The following is a 17427-nucleotide window of genomic DNA, read 5'->3' on the forward strand; positions in this document are numbered from 1 at the left end:
ATATAAGACACAGTCTTATTTTCGGGGAAACAGGGTATGTAGTCAACAATCAAGTCAAGAAATAGTAATCCATGAAAAACTAATTCAGGGTAAAAATAGGTCAGAATAATGATTAAGGTTGGGAGTTACCATCTGCGGTGGCAGGGGAGAGGCCTTGGGCGGTGGACACATCTGCTGGGATGTTCAACATGTTCCACATCTTGATCTTAATGATGGTTATAATGAGCATTTACATATTTAAATCCTATACATTTAAGATTCATGCATTTTCTCTACTTACATTATAATTCAACAACATTTCTTAAATGATTAGTTTTGCCTGTTTTTGAACTCCATGTAAATGGAATCATATCACATGTGTTCTTTTGTACCTTGCTGCTCAACATTATGTGGTTGAACATAGTTGCAGTTCATTCATTTTTATTGCCAATAGTGTTCAATTAGATGAATATGCCACAGTTTATTTATCCATTCTACTTTGGGGTTATATCCAGGTTGGGGCTAATATAAACAATATGTCTGTACATATCTTTTGGTATATACATGTGTACATTTCTGCAAGGCATGTAGTTAGGAGTGAAACTGCTAGGTCTTAAGATGTGCATGTATTCAATTAGATACAATGCTGAACAGCTTTTTTCCAATGTAGTCATACCCATTTACATCTCCACCTTCAATGTAATGAGAATTCTCACTAGATCCACATCCTCAGCAAGATGAGTATTGTCAATTTTGGTAATTTCAGTCATCCTGGTAGGAGTGTACAGTGAATTTTACTTATTTTAAAAATATATATTTTATTGATTTTTTTACAGAGAGGAAGGGAGAGGGATAGAGAGCTAGAAACATCGATGAGAGAGAAACACTGATCAGCTGCCTCCTGCACACCCCCCCCTACTGGGGATGTGCCTGCAACCAAGGTATATGCCCTTGACCGGAATCGAACCTGGGACCTTTCAGTCCACAGGCTAATGCTCTATCCACTGAGCCAAAAAGGTTTCAGCTGTACAGTGAATTTTATCGTTTTGGAGGGTGAGGGGGAAACCGAAGGGGAGCTGGAAAAATAGGTATCACATGTCACCTAGGCCAGAGGTCCTAGAGAAATGCCATTCTACACTTGGGACAACTGCACAGACCCCTGAACGCATCGTCACGCCAATGTGCCAAGATGAGATTCGCCCTTTAAAGCGCCAGCACCTCGGTGAGGAGCTGGTAGCACGGTGATAAAGCAGGAAGGAATTCACAGTGGAAAGGAGCGACGAGAACCTTGTCAGAGCATGACCCAGTGGACACAGGGACCATGGAAGGATGTTAAGCCAAGAAGTAGGATGGTCAGGTTTGCACCTTAGAAAAATCATCGGTGTGTTAAACAAGGCTGCCCTGGTCCCTTCACTGTGGCCCTGTGTACACAAGAGCTCCATGACAATGTACAAACCTGGGGGCCATTTCTTTGGAGGGTCTTTGAGAGAGAATCGTCCAGGCCTAGCTTCTTTATGCACACACGGGGAAGCACAGCCTGAAGAAAATGTGCGCTGGAGTGGAATTTGTGTTCCTCAGTTCAGAAGACAGAATTAGAAGCTGTAGCAGCAACAACCTCATCTTCTAATGACTGTGCTCCAAATTCGGGATTAATCTTCACCACCCTATCTAAAAATTCCTGAGCTATAAAAAATGGGCACAGCAACATTCTTTTATTAAAACATGTTTTTTATTGGTTTCAGAGAGGGAAAGAGAGATACTAGAAACATCCATGATGAGAATCATTGACCAGCTGCCTCCTGCACGCCCCCTACTGGGGATCCAGCCTGCAACCCGGGCACATGCCCTTGATCAGATTCGAACCAGGGACCCTTCAGTACGCTTTGTCCACTGAGCCAAACAAGCTAGGGCCACAGCAACATTCTTTTGTAGAATAACTTTGGAGATGTCTCTGGTTTATTAAAAAATGTCAGGGACGCATCCAGCAAGGCCATCCTACAAAGCCATTACAAAAGGTGCTGCTTTCACAATAGCCATTCGTGGGATTCAGAGCAGTAGCCACCATTCCTGGTAGGACTGTCTTTTCCCGCACCGTAACCAGTATTGAACCAGGAAACTGTCTAACCTGATGGATTCAGGGAAATCAAAGTAATAAAACTGCCAGCAAACCGTGCGGCCGAGTGATTAGGAGAAGGCTGGTGGAAAATTTAAACACCCTCTTCACTCATTAATCTCCAGCGGCGGGAGACAAACAGATAGCAGAATTAACGTGATTGTAAACGAAGCACTTGTGTCCTGTGGCTACTGCGCTGGCCCGCTGAGCGGGAGTGAGCTGATCAGAGCCGGTGAGCCCACGGAGAGCCGCGGGATGAGTGCTGCTCCGGGGAGCACACAGCCGGGATCCATTACCCAGCCCGCCCCGGGAGCAGGTGAATGCCGCAATCAACCCCGGCTTCAATTTGGAGGGAAGCGGGGACCCTACCTGCCCTGTCCGCTGAGTTTATGTGTTCATCTCCCGAGCTCTGAGGGAAAGTTTTAAATTGGCAGGAAGACTTTTTTCTGCCCTTCCGAATGTGCAGAGAAGTAGCTGGGAGGGGTTGCTGAGTTCCCTGGCTTCAGGCTGTTAAGATGCCTCCCAGAAAAACGGTGGATGACCACCTTGCTTGGTGTGATGTGTCTCTTCCTATGAGCCTCGCAGGTTTTTTTGTTTTTAAATATATTCCACTGATTTTTCACCGAGAGGAAGAGAGCGTTAGAAGCATCAATGGGAGAGAAACATCCATCAGCTGCCTCCTGCACACTCTCTACTGGGGGTGTGCCCACGACCAAGATACATGCCCTTGAGTGGAATCGAACCTGGGACCCTTGAGTCCACAGGCTCTATCCACTGAGCCAAACTGGTCAGGGCAGCCTAACAGGGTTTTTTTTGTTTTTGTTTTTGTTTTTTAAATATATTTTTATTTTTATTGTTTCAGAGAGGAAGGGAGGAGAGAGAGAGAGAAACATCAATGATGAGAGAGAAATCATTGATCGGCTGCCTCCTGCATGCCCCCCATTGGGGATAGAGCCCGCAACCCAGGCATGTGCCCTTGCCTGGAGTCGAACCCCAGACCCTTCAGTCCACAGGCCAACGCTTTCTCCACTGAGCCAAACCAGCCAGAGCACCTAGCAGGTTTCTTAATACAAGAAAATACTCAGAGCCCTGGCTGGTTTGGCTCAGTGGATAGAGCATCGGCCTACGGACTGAAGGGTCCCAGGTTTGATTCTGGTCAAGGGCACATGCCTGGGTTGTAGGCTTTATCCCTAGTAGGAGGTGTGCAAGGGGCCGCTGATCAATGGTTCTCTCTCATGGATGTTTACGTCTCTCTCTCCCCTCCCTTCCTCTCTGAAATCAGTAAAAATACATTTAGAAAGAAAAAGAAAAAAGAAAATCCTGGCAGATGCAGGGATCCTTACCCACAAGCATAAACCATAAAAATCCAGGTATTTGGAATTGGAGTTCCTCTCCGGGGCAAGCTCATTTAATCAATGGGCTCTTGACTTGCTTCAAGCGGGCCCAGGACTTTGCACATTATTGTAGGTGCAGAAAATGAACGGGCATGTGCCTTGTCCCTTCTCTGCACCCATTTCATGTTTTTAAAAAAGCAATAAAACGTACCAGTGAAAATATCTGCATCAGCAATGGAAATTTCACGCTGGAAACACTGGCAACTTGTGATAAAATCCGATGCTGAGTGAGCTGGGTAGCAAAATAAAGCCAAAGCATGGAAGGCAGTCCTTCTGAGAGAAGACAAGCATTTATGGGAATGAGCAGGAGGTGGTGGAAGGTGCCCTCCGACACCCGAACTCGGAATGGTAGAGGCCACCTGGATGCAGAGGGCTGTTAGGAATTGTAACACCAGGGCACGCCCGCCCCTTGCACACCCTCAGAGGTGGGCTGAGGCTCTAGTGAGACGCAAGCTAGCCATCCAGGTGTTACTGAAGGAGGTTTGGACCTCGGGTGGGTCTGCCTTGGGCCGGCCAGTAGTTGTGTGGGTTCTTGACTTCAAGCAGGAAAGATTTCACAATCCAAGTACATGAGTTCAACTAATTTTGAAAGTGTTTTTATTGAAGCTGGGGACAGTGAAACAAAGGAAGGGCTTAGGGTAGAAGCAGCAACGGTAGAGATACTCGGCAGGGCTGCTTTGGCCCCTGAGAGCCATAGGAAAAGGGGGCGTTAGACAGGCTCAGGGAGTAAGCCCGGGATAAGCTGCTGCTGACTGCTGCTCTCTGCTTCCTGAGGTCCCTTCAAGTTTAGAAAGAAAGCAGAGATAGCTGAAACCAGTTTGGATAGAGCGTCAGTCTACAGACTGAAAGGTCCCAGGTTCGATTCCTGTCAAGGGCATGTATGTTGGTTGTGGGCACATCCCTGGTAGGAGGTGTGCAGGAGGCAGCTGGTTAATGTTTCTTTTTCATTGATGTTTCTAGCTCACTATCTCTCTCCCTTCCTCTCTGTAAAAAATCAATAAAATATATCTTTAAAAGAAAAGAAAAAGAAAAGATAGAAAGAAAGAAAGAAAGAAAGAAAGAAAGAAAGAAAGAAAGAAAGAAAGAAAGAAAGGAAGGAAGAAAGGAAAAAAGAAAGAAAGAAAGAAAGAAGAGATACAAGGTGTGGGTGTGCTCTAGCGAGAGCCTTGAGGCTTCTTATCTTTGGCTGATGTGAATCCTAGGAGAGGTCTCAGGGGAGGGTCTTAACAATATTCATTAGCTTTTCCAAATGTGTTCTTCAATGTGTTGATGCATTAAAATGTACGAATAAAGGAGTCAGGAGCTTTGTGGTTATTTTTATCTTCGAAGAAGGTCATCCAAAAGGGACCAGGACTGAGGCTGGCTGTAAATTGCTCGAATTGTTTGGCCTTATTTAATTAAATTGCCTGTTTTCCTTATTTCACTTGTCAAGGAATTTCCTTAGCTTGTTACTATCCTGCCGCAGAAGCATGACGCTGTGAAGAATAAGGTCCTACAGCCAGAGTGGCTCAGTGGCTGAACATCAACCTATGAACCAAGAGGTCATTATGAGTGTCTTATAGGGTAACAATAAAGCAACATCTACCAAGCTTGTTACAATTAGTAGAAGGGCATTTTCAGAGATGCCAGAACTAAGAAAATATACCCCCTTTTTGAATAAGCTATTTCAAGGAGCAAGAGATGATTACAAGAAAAATTACAAGCATAGGGAAGTTGCAGCTGGAAGAGACTGACAATATACACTGAAAACATTTCATTTGTAGGAATGGGTCTTGATAACCGGTGTAAATACAGTTATACCAAAATGAAAATGGGCATGAAGAGGCAACCTACAGCGTGAGAAATAAGCGTTCCTGGTAGAATATGAAAGACGATCACTTTTACCACTGATTAGAGATATGCAAGTTAACAACACAAAGCAATATCCAACCTATGATACTGATTTTTAAAATAATTTTAACAGAGGAACCAACTTGATAGAGAAACCCACTGGCCAAAGTTGGGATAATTTTAGCTTCCAAAGGACAATGAGTGTAATTGATTGAAACATGCTACCTACATAAAAATCTTAGCTATTGTAAACTGTGCTGCTTTGAACATGGGAGGGCATACATTCTTTCTGATTGGTGTTTCGGGTTTCTTAGCATATATTCCTAGAAGTGGGGTCACTGGGTCAAATGGCAGTTCCATATTTAGTTTTTTTGAGGAAACTCCATACTGTTTTCCATGATGGTTGCACCAGTCTGCATTCCCACCAGCAGTGTACTAGGGTTCCCTTTTCTCCACATCCTAGCCAGCACTTGTCATTTGTTGATGTATTGATGATAGCCATTCTGGCAGGTGTGAGGTGATACCTCATTGTCATTTTAATTTGCATCTCTCTGATGATCAGTGACTGAACATTTTTTTATATGTCATTTGGCCATCTGTATGTCCTCTTTGGAGAAGTGTCTATTTGGATCCTTTTCCCATTTTTTAAATTGGATTGTTTGTCTTCCTTTTGTTAAGTTGTATGAGTTCTTTATATATTTTGGATATTAACCCTTTATCAGATATATCATTGCCAAATATGTTCTCCCATACAGTGGACTCTCTTTTTGTTTTGTTGGTGGCTTCTTTTGCTGTGAAGAAGCTTTTTATTTTGATGTAGTCCCATTTGTTTATTTTCTCCTTGGTTTTGTTTGCCCTAGGGGTTTAATCACAAGGAACAACAACAACCTGTAATCATTGGAATAGAGGGTCTAGGTCAGTGGTTGGCAAACTCATTAGTCAACAGAGTGGCAAACCACGGCTCTCGAGCACAGTTTGCTGACCACTGCCCTAGGAGATGTATCTGTAAACATATTGCTATGACATATGTCTGAGATTTTGCTGCCTATGATTTGTTCTAGGATTTTTATGTTTTCATGACTTACAGTTAAATCTTTTATCCACTTTGAGTTTATTCTTGTGTACGATGTAAGTTGGTGGTCTAACTTCATTATTTTTTTGTATGTATCTGTCCAATTTTTCCAACACCACTTATTGAAGAGATTATCTTTACTCCATTGTATGCTCTTGCCTCCTTTGTCAAATATTAATTGAGCATAATTAGTTGAGTTGATTTCTGGGTTCTCTGTTCTGTTCTATTATTGATCAATATGCCTGTTTTTGTGCCAGTACCAGGCTGTTTTGATTACCGTGGCATTGTAGTATAATTTGAAATCTGGTATTGTGATTCTTCCAACTTTCTTTTTCTTTCTCAAAATTGCTGCAGCTATTTGGGGTCTTTTTTGATCCCATATAAATTTTTGGAGTATTTGTTCTAGCTCTGTGAAACATGCCATTGGTATTTTAATAGGGATTGCATTGAATCTTAGTTTGCCTGGGTAGTATGGGTATTTCAATGATGTTGATTCTACCAATCCATGAACATGGTATATTCTTCCACTTGTTTATATCTTCTTCTTCTTCTATCTCTTTTTTCAATGTCCTGTAGTTTTCTGAGTACAGGTCTTTTGCCCCCTTGGTTAAATTTATTCCTAAGTATCTTCATTTGTTGTTGTTGTTGTTATTGTTGTAATGATAAATGGGACTGTTTGTTTAGTTACTCTTTCTGAGAATTCATTATTGGTGTATAAAAAAGCCATAGATTACTGGGTGTTGCTTTTGTATCCTGCTACATTGCCAAATTCACTTATTAAGTCTAGTAGTTTTTTGGTGGTATCTTTCATCTGTGAATAATGAGTTTTACTACCTCCTTTCCAATTTAGATGACTTTTATTTCTTCTTCAAGTCTGATCACTGTGGCTAGAACTTCCAGTATTGTGTTGAATAAGAATGGTGAAAGCTGACATCATCCCTGTCTTGTTCCTGTTCTTAGGGAACCCATTGAGTAAAATGTTGGCTATAGGTTTGCCATATATAGCCTTTATCATGTTGAGATATGGTCCCTCTCTTCCCATTTTGCTTAGAGTTTTCATAAAAAAATGGGTGTTGGATTTTGTCGAATGCTTTTTCTGAATCTATTGATACGATCATGTGATTTTTGTCTTTCAACTTGTTTATGTGATGTATCACATTTATTGATTTGCGAATATTGTACCAACTTGTATCCCTGGAATAAATCCCACTTGGTCATGGTCTTTTTAATATATTGTTAGATCTGATTTGCTAATATTTTCTTGAGGATTTGGCATCTATGTTCATTAGGGATGTTGGCCTGTAATTATTCTTTGTAGTGTCTTTATCTGGTTTTGGAATTGGGATAATGCTGGCCTGATAAAAAGAGTTTGGAAGTGTTTCTTCCTCTTGGATTTTTTGAAATAGTTTGAAGAGTATAGGTATTAGTTCTTTAATGTTTGATAAAACTCCCCTGTAAGGCTGTCTGGACCTCGGCTTTTGTTTGCTGGGAGTTTTTTGTTTACTGCTTCTATTTCATCAGTTCTTATTGGCCTATTCAGATTTCCTGATTCAGTTTTGGGAGATTGTATTTTTCTAGGCATTTGTCCATCTCAGCCAGGTTGTCCACCTTGCTGACATAGAATTGTTCATGGTATTTTCTTACAATCTTTGTATTTCTGTGGTGTAAGTGGTTATTTCATAACTTGTGTTTCTGATTTTATTTATTTGTGTCCTCTCTCTTTGTTTCTTGATGAGTCTGGCTACTGGTTCTTTAATTTTGTTTATTCTTTCAAAAACCCAGCTCTTGTAATTCCATGTTTCTGGGAGCATGTCCATGCAGCATCCACTTACTCTGCCGCCATTTTTAATCTCCCCCTTTTTAAAATTACAGAAACAATAATAATAATAAAAAAAACACACTCTGGTACATATTTACATGCAGTTTGGGGTATATTGAAAACATTCCAGAGGGATAAATACCCAATTGTTAATAACAGTTCCCTGAGGAATAAAACTATGAAAGAAAGGGAGAGACAGATTTTCACTCTTTTTTTTTTTTTTTTTTTTAAGCATGAGTTACTTTTATAACTGGAAATTTTTAGCTTAAAGAAATACAGCTACACTCCTCCCCAAAAAGGAAAATGTTATTCCTTGAAAATTTCCTTATTGAAATGGGGTTAAGGACTGGCATTCAACCCCAGGCAGATTCACAAGGAGAAGAAAATGGGAAGAAAAACAACTAAACACAATACCTTAGTACCATCTTAAACATTGGGGAGGGAGAGACACAGGATGGCCAAGATTGCCTTTGTCTGCCAGCTCAGAAGAATGAGGGGTTCAGGGTAAAAAAAAAAAAAAAAACAAAAAAACCTGTTAGAAAATAAAGTAATATTTCTTGCGTGTCTGAATTTTGAGAATCATACGGTTAAACACACTCTTCTCCTTTAATTCTCTTATTATTTTGATTTTACAGTTGAGGAAAGAGCTTTATTTTTTTTTTTTTAAATCTTTTTATTGATTTCAGGGAGAAAGGGAGAGGGAGAGAAATAAAAACATTAACGATGGGAAGGAATCATTGACTTGTTGTCTCCTGCACACCCCTTACTGGGGATCAAGCCTGTAACCGCAGGCATGTGCCCTTGCCTGGAATCGAACCTGGAACTCTTCAGTCCACAGGCTGATACTCTATCCACTGAGCCAAACCGGCCAGGGCGGAAAGGGCTTTCTAAGGTTAATTTTCCTGAGGCCACATAATTGGTACTATAATAGTAAAACTATAACTCAAATTTGAGTCTCCCTCACCCTGAGGTATGTGCTAGCTACACTCTCTGCTGCTTGGAATAAGATTTGCCTTCTCCCTACCACCTGCATCCAATCTCTACTCCAAATCTTGCTAATTCAGGCAGCATGCCCTCCTCTAGGAAGGCACTATTGAGCCACTCCCCCCACCCCCCAAGTTTAGGCGGCCGCCTTTAGGCCTCCCTAAGTACCCTGACCCTGTCTGTATCACAGACCACGTGTAGTCCATTGGACTCTGTGTATCGTTTTTCTTCTCTACTAGACCGCGAGCTCTTGAACGCAGCAATTAAGTATCGCCCCTGCCTGACACATTGTAGGTGCTTTAGTTCTGCAACAGAATACGTACTATTTATATTTGATTTCCTCACTGAACTCTGAACTTCACAAAGTTAAACTACACCTCTGGTTTTATGCACCATGAAATCACTGGAGCCTAAACCGTGCTTGGCACAGGCTAGGCTTTCAATAAATATTTTTCAGTAAGTGAATAATTCTATAAGTAATCTCCTCTATTTACTCACTGTGTCTCTGAGTCATACCCCCGGGGGGGGGGGGGGGGGGGGAGAAATAGCAGCTGCTTGACATCCTTTTTCTTGTAATGATTTTTTAGTATTTTACATTATCTCCACGCTTCAGCATTTTAAAATTCGTCATCATTTTCCCGTGTTCATCCTCACACTTCACACGGAACGTGATCTCTACTATTTGAAAGTGTAAGATTTTTCAGTCTGCCTTACCTGTATCCTCCTATTGCCAACTGCTAGCGCTTGCTCTCAACCTCCCTCATTAACTGTCCTGAACAATTAACCTGCAATTTACAAGCTTGCTTTTCCCCTGGGGTAACTGCAAAGTTACACGTTCCTGCGTGGGACCCTCTCACGACAGAATCGCAACAAGTGGATTGATGACGTCTGAGGACTACTCCTAAAGATGTGGACTACTAGGACGGTTAAAACAGTATTTGCTAGGCAAGGTTCCGATCTTTAAAAAATATATATATATAGATGCTACAAGCTCTCATTAGAAAAACAAGAAAAATATGTTCCAAATTACTTTCCAGGCAGTTTGCCTGGATTAACAGTCCCGCCGACAAAGAGGAGGAGGAGGAGGACCAGAGGCTCTTTCCTACCGAGGGCTGCAGCCCGAGCCTGCGCCCCCCTGTGGGCGGGGCCAACGGAGCTTCCCGCGCCCACCCGGGAGGAGGGGCGTGGCCAGAGATGAGGGGGCGTGGCCAGGGCCAGCGGACCTCCCGCGACCCCAGCGAGGAGGGGGCGGGGCGTGGGGCGGGCCAGGCGTCCCGGGGGCGGGGCCTCGCGGGCGAGGGGCAGGCTGGGAAGCGCCGCCATGTTGGCGTCGTCCGCGCTGTAGTATTGTCATAAATAGAGCCGGTTATGTAGTGTTTTCACTACTCGGTTGGCTGCCTCGGCCGTGGCGAGTGAGGGAGTGAGCGAGCGGGCGACCGGCGACCAGAGGAGAGCGGGCAGGAGGAGGGGAAAGAGCCAGGACGGGGCTCCGGAGCGAGGGAGGGACCCTCGCCGGTGAGGGGGACGCAGGAAGCGATGAAAGAAACGTCTGCGTAAGTAGCGGCGGGGGCGGGGGGCGGCCGTTGGGGGCGAGGCGGCGAGGGGTGGGCGGCCCGGAAACTCCCGTCCGCTCTGCCCGGAGTTCGCCCGTGGGCTCCGTCCCCGCCCGGGGCGGCCAGGGCACCTCCTGTCCAGCGGCGGCTCCCCTGGCTCCCCTGGCTGCCCCGGCGGCTCCCCGGCTGCCCCGGCGGCTCCCCGGCTGCCCCGGCGCGCCGCGCGGACTCCGGGGCTCCCTCCGCCAGTCCCCCCTGCCCCGGGCTGCCGCGCCCCTCGGAAGGCCCTCGGCGCGGATGCGGTGGGAGAGGGTCGAGGGCGTAGGTGGAGGGAAATCTATGGTCCCTCTCCCGCCCCAGCAGCGTCTGGACCGGTCTCTGCTCCCCCGTCTGCATTGGCGCAAATGCCGTCCCCCTGCGTCCCCCTCCCGCCTTCCCGACCCGCCGCCTCCAGGTCTCCCTCCGGGTCCTTAGTGAGCGACCGACCCGGCTCGTTCCTCCCTCTTTTCGCCCTCCCCAACCCTGCCCACCTCCCCACAGCACACCTCCCCTACCCACAACACACCTCCCCTACCCACAACACACCTCCCACAGCACACCTCCCCTACCCTCAGCACACCTACCCTACCCACAGCACACCTCCCCTACCCACAACACACCTCCCACAGCACACCTACCTTACCCACAGCACACCTCCCCTACCCACAGCTCACCTACCCACAGCACACCTCCCCACAGCACACCTCCCCTACCCACAGCACACCTCCCCTACCCACAACACACCTCCCACAGCACACCTCCCTTACCCTCAGCACACCTACCCTACCCACAGCACACCTCCCCTACCCACAGCACACCTCCCCTACCCACAACACACCTCCCCACAGCACACCTCCCCTACCCACAGCACACCTCCCCTACCCACAGCACACCTACCCACAGCACACCTCCCTTACCCTCAGCACATCTCCCCTACCCACAGCTCACCTACCCACAGCACACCTCCCCTACCCATAGCACACCTCCCTTACCCACAGCTCACCTACCCACAGCACACTTCCCACAGCACAGCTACCCTCCCCACAGCACACTTCCCACAGCACACCTACCCTCCCCACAGCTCACCTACCCACAGCACACCTCCCCTACCCACAGCACACCTCCCCTACCCACAGCACACCTACCCTACCCACAGCACACCTCCCCTACCCACAGCACACCTCCCCTACCCACAGCACACCTCCCCTCCCCACAGCACACCTACCCTACCCACAACACACCTCCCCTACCCACAGCACACCTACCCTACCCACAACACACCTCCCCTACCCACAGCACACCTCCCCTACCCACAGCTCACCTACCCACAGCACACCTCCCCTACCCACAGCACACCTCCCCTACCCACAGCACACCTCCCCACAGCACACCTCCCTTACCCACAACACACCTCCCCACAGCACACCTCCCCTACCCACAGCACACCTCCCCTACCCACAGTTCACCTACCCACAGCACACCTCCCCTACCCACAGCACACCTCCCCACAGCACACCTCCCCTACCCACAGCACACCTCCCCTACCCACAGCACACCTACCCACAGCACACCTCCCCTACCCACAGCACACCTCCCCTACCCACAGCACACCTACCCACAGCACACCTCCCCTACCCACAGCACACCTACCCACAACACACCTCCCCTACCCACAGCACACCTCCCCACAGCACACCTCACCTACCCACAGCTCACCTACCCTACCCACAGCACACCTCCCCTACCCACAGCACACCTACCCTACCCACAGCACACCTCCCCTACCCACAGCACACCTCCCCTACCCATAGCACACCTCCCTTACCCACAGCTCACCTACCCACAGCACACTTCCCACAGCACAGCTACCCTCCCCACAGCACACTTCCCACAGCACACCTACCCTCCCCACAGCTCACCTACCCACAGCACACCTCCCCTACCCACAGCACACCTCCCCTCCCCACAGCACACCTACCCTACCCACAACACACCTCCCCACAACACACCTCCCCTACCCACAGCACACCTCCCCTACCCACAGCACACCTCCCCTACCCACAGCACATCTCCCCACAGCACACCTCCCCTACCCACAGCACACCTCCCCTACCCACAGCACATCTCCCCACAGCACACCTCCCCTACCCACAGCACACCTCCCCTACCCACAGCACACCTACCCACAGCACACCTCCCCTACCCATAGCACACCTCCCTTACCCACAGCTCACCTACCCACAGCACACTTCCCACAGCACAGCTACCCTCCCCACAGCACACTTCCCACAGCACACCTACCCTCCCCACAGCTCACCTACCCACAGCACACCTCCCCTCCCCACAGCACACCTACCCTACCCACAACACACCTCCCCACAACACACCTCCCCTCCCCACAGCACACCTACCCTACCCACAGCACACCTCCCCACAACACACCTCCCCACAACACACCTCCCCTACCCACAGCACACCTCCCCTACCCACAGCTCACCTACCCACAGCACACCTCACCTACCCACAGCACATCTCCCCACAGCACACCTCCCCTACCCACAGCACACCTCCCCACAGCACACCTCACCTACCCACAGCACATCTCCCCACAGCACACCTCCCCTACCCACAGCACACCTCCCCTACCCACAGCACACCTCCCCTACCCACAGCTCACCTCCCTTACCCTCAGCACACCTACCCTACCCACAGCACACCTCCGTTACCCTCAGCACACCTACCCTACCCACAGCACACCTCCCCTACCCACAGCACACCTCCCCTACCCACAGCACACCTACCCTACCCACAGCTCACCTACCCACAGCACACCTCCCCTACCCACAGCACATCTCCCCTACCCACAGCACACCTCCCCTACCCACAGCACACCTCCCCTACCCACAGCACACCTCCCCTACCCACAGCACACCTCCCCTACCCACAGCACACCTCCCCTACCCACAGCACACCTCCCCTACCCACAGCACACCTCCCCTACCCACAGCACACCTCCCCTACCCACAGCACACCTCCCCTACCCACAGCACACCTCCCCTACCCACAGCACACCTCCCCTACCCACAGCACACCTCCCCTACCCACAGCTCACCTACCCACAGCACACCTCCCCTACCCACAGCACACCTCCCCTACCCACAGCACACCTCCCCTACCCACAGCACACCTACCCTACCCACAGCTCACCTACCCACAGCACACCTCCCCTACCCACAGCACACCTCCCCTACCCACAGCACACCTCCCCTACCCACAGCACACCTCCCCTACCCACAGCTCACCTACCCACAGCACACCTCCCTTACCCTCAGCACACCTACCCTACCCACAGCACACCTACCCACAGCACACCTCCCCTACCCACAGCACACCTACCCACAGCACACCTCCCTTACCCTCAGCACACCTACCCTACCCACAGCACACCTACCCACAGCACACCTCCCTTACCCTCAGCACACCTACCCTACCCACAGCACACCTCCCTTACCCACAGCACACCTAACCCCAGCACACCTACCCTACCCACAGCACACCTACCCACAGCACACCTACCCACAGCACACCTCCCTTACCCTCAGCACACCTACCCTACCCACAGCACACCTACCCACAGCACACCTCCCTTACCCTCAGCACACCTACCCTACCCACAGCACACCTCCCTTACCCACAGCACACCTCCCCTACCCACAGCACACCTACCCTACCCACAGCTCACCTACCCACAGCACACCTCCCCTACCCACAGCACATCTCCCCTACCCACAGCACACCTCCCCTACCCACAGCACACCTCCCCTACCCACAGCACACCTCCCCTACCCACAGCACACCTCCCCTACCCACAGCACACCTCCCCTACCCACAGCACACCTCCCCTACCCACAGCACACCTCCCCTACCCACAGCACACCTCCCCTACCCACAGCACACCTCCCCTACCCACAGCTCACCTACCCACAGCACACCTCCCCTACCCACAGCACACCTCCCCTACCCACAGCACACCTCCCCTACCCACAGCACACCTCCCCTACCCACAGCACACCTACCCTACCCACAGCTCACCTACCCACAGCACACCTCCCCTACCCACAGCACACCTCCCCTACCCACAGCACACCTCCCCTACCCACAGCTCACCTACCCACAGCACACCTCCCTTACCCTCAGCACACCTACCCTACCCACAGCACACCTACCCACAGCACACCTCCCCTACCCACAGCACACCTACCCACAGCACACCTCCCTTACCCTCAGCACACCTACCCTACCCACAGCACACCTACCCACAGCACACCTCCCTTACCCTCAGCACACCTACCCTACCCACAGCACACCTCCCTTACCCACAGCACACCTAACCCCAGCACACCTACCCTACCCACAGCACACCTACCCACAGCACACCTCCCCTACCCACAGCACACCTACCCACAGCACACCTCCCTTACCCTCAGCACACCTACCCTACCCACAGCACACCTACCCACAGCACACCTCCCTTACCCTCAGCACACCTACCCTACCCACAGCACACCTCCCTTACCCACAGCACACCTAACCCCAGCACACCTACCTTACCCACAGCACACCTACCCACAGCACACCTCCCCTACCCACAGCACACCTACCCACAGCACACCTCCCCTACCCACAGCTCACCTACCCACAGCACACCTCCCCTACCCACAGCACACCTCCCCTACCCACAGCACACCTCCCCTACCCACAGCTCACCTACCCTACCCACAGCACACCTCCCCACAGCACACTTCCCACAGCACACCTCCCCTACCCACAGCACACCTACCCTACCCACAGCACACCTCCCCTACCCACAGCTCACCTACCCTACCCACAGCTCACCTACCCTACCCACAGCACACCTCCCCTACCCACAGCACACCTCCCTTACCCTCAGCACACCTACCCTACCCACAGCTCACCTCCCTTACCCTCAGCACACCTCCCCTACCCACAGCACACCTCCCCACAGCTCACCTCCCTTACCCTCAGCACACCTCCCCTACCCACAGCACACCTCCCCTACCCACAGCACACCTCCCCTACCCACAGCACATCTCCCACAGCACACCTCCCCTACCCACAGCACACCTCCCCTACCCACAGCACATCTCCCACAGCATACCTCCCCTACCCACAGCACACCTCCCCTACCCACAGCACACCTCCCCTACCCACAGCTCACCTCCCCTACCCACAGCTCACCTACCCACAGCACACCTCCCCTACCCACAGCACACCTCCCTTACCCACAGCACACCTAACCCCAGCACACCTACCCTACCCACAGCACACCTACCCACAGCACACCTCCCCTACCCACAGCTCACCTACCCACAGCACACCTCCCCTACCCACAGCACACCTCCCCTACCCACAGCACACCTCCCCTACCCACAGCTCACCTACCCTACCCACAGCACACCTCCCCACAGCACACTTCCCACAGCACACCTCCCCTACCCACAGCACACCTACCCTACCCACAGCACACCTCCCCTACCCACAGCTCACCTACCCTACCCACAGCTCACCTACCCTACCCACAGCACACCTCCCCACAGCACACCTCCCTTACCCTCAGCACACCTACCCTACCCACAGCTCACCTCCCTTACCCTCAGCACACCTCCCCTACCCACAGCACACCTCCCTTACCCTCAGCACACCTCCCCTACCCACAGCACACCTCCCCACAGCTCACCTCCCTTACCCTCAGCACACCTCCCCTACCCACAGCACACCTCCCCTACCCACAGCACACCTCCCCTACCCACAGCACACCTCCCCTACCCACAGCACACCTCCCCTACCCACAGCACACCTCCCCTACCCACAGCACACCTCCCCTACCCACAGCACACCTCCCCTACCCACAGCACACCTCCCCTACCCACAGCACACCTCCCCTACCCACAGCACACCTCCCCTACCCACAGCTCACCTACCCACAGCACACCTCCCCTACCCACAGCTCACCTACCCACAGCACACCTCCCCTACCCACAGCACACCTCCCCTACCCACAGCACACCTCCCTTACCCTCAGCACACCTCCCCTACCCACAGCACACCTCCCTTACCCTCAGCACACCTCCCCTACCCACAGCTCCCCTACCCACAGCTCACCTACCCACAGCACACCTCCCCTACCCACAGCTCACCTACCCACAGCACACCTCCCCTACCCACAGCACACCTACCCACAGCACACCTACCCTACCCACAGCACACCTCCCCTACCCACAGTTCACCTACCCACAGCACACCTCCCTTACCCACAGCACACCTCCCCTACCCACAGCACACCTCCCACAGCACACCTACCCTACCCACAGCACACCTCCCCTACCCACAGCACACCTCCCCTACCCACAGCACACCTACCCACAGCACACCTCCCCACAGCACACCTCCCCTACCCACAGCACACCTCCCCTACCCACAGCACACCTCCCCACAGCACACCTACCCTACCCACAGCACACCTCCCCTACCCACAGCACATCTCCCCACAGCTCACCTACCCTACCCACAGCACACCTACCCACAACACACCTACCCTACCCACAGCACACCTCCCCTACCCA

General features: G+C 50.8%; 1 protein-coding gene across 1 annotated transcript in view; it reads left to right on the forward strand.

Annotated features, from left to right (window-relative positions):
- The first annotated feature begins 10483 nt into the window (after positions 1-10483).
- PAPOLG (poly(A) polymerase gamma) overlaps positions 10484-17427 on the forward strand; it is a 43813-nt gene continuing 36869 nt past the window's right edge. The window contains exon 1 of the mRNA XM_084901080.1: positions 10484-10744. Within this exon, the coding sequence (XP_084757206.1) occupies positions 10728-10744 (17 nt within the window). The 5' untranslated portion in view covers positions 10484-10727. The remainder of the gene's footprint in view (positions 10745-17427) is intronic.

This window comes from Pipistrellus hanaki, assembly GCF_964339955.1.
Source record: "Pipistrellus hanaki genome assembly, chromosome: 12".
NCBI lineage: Eukaryota > Metazoa > Chordata > Mammalia > Chiroptera > Vespertilionidae > Pipistrellus > Pipistrellus hanaki.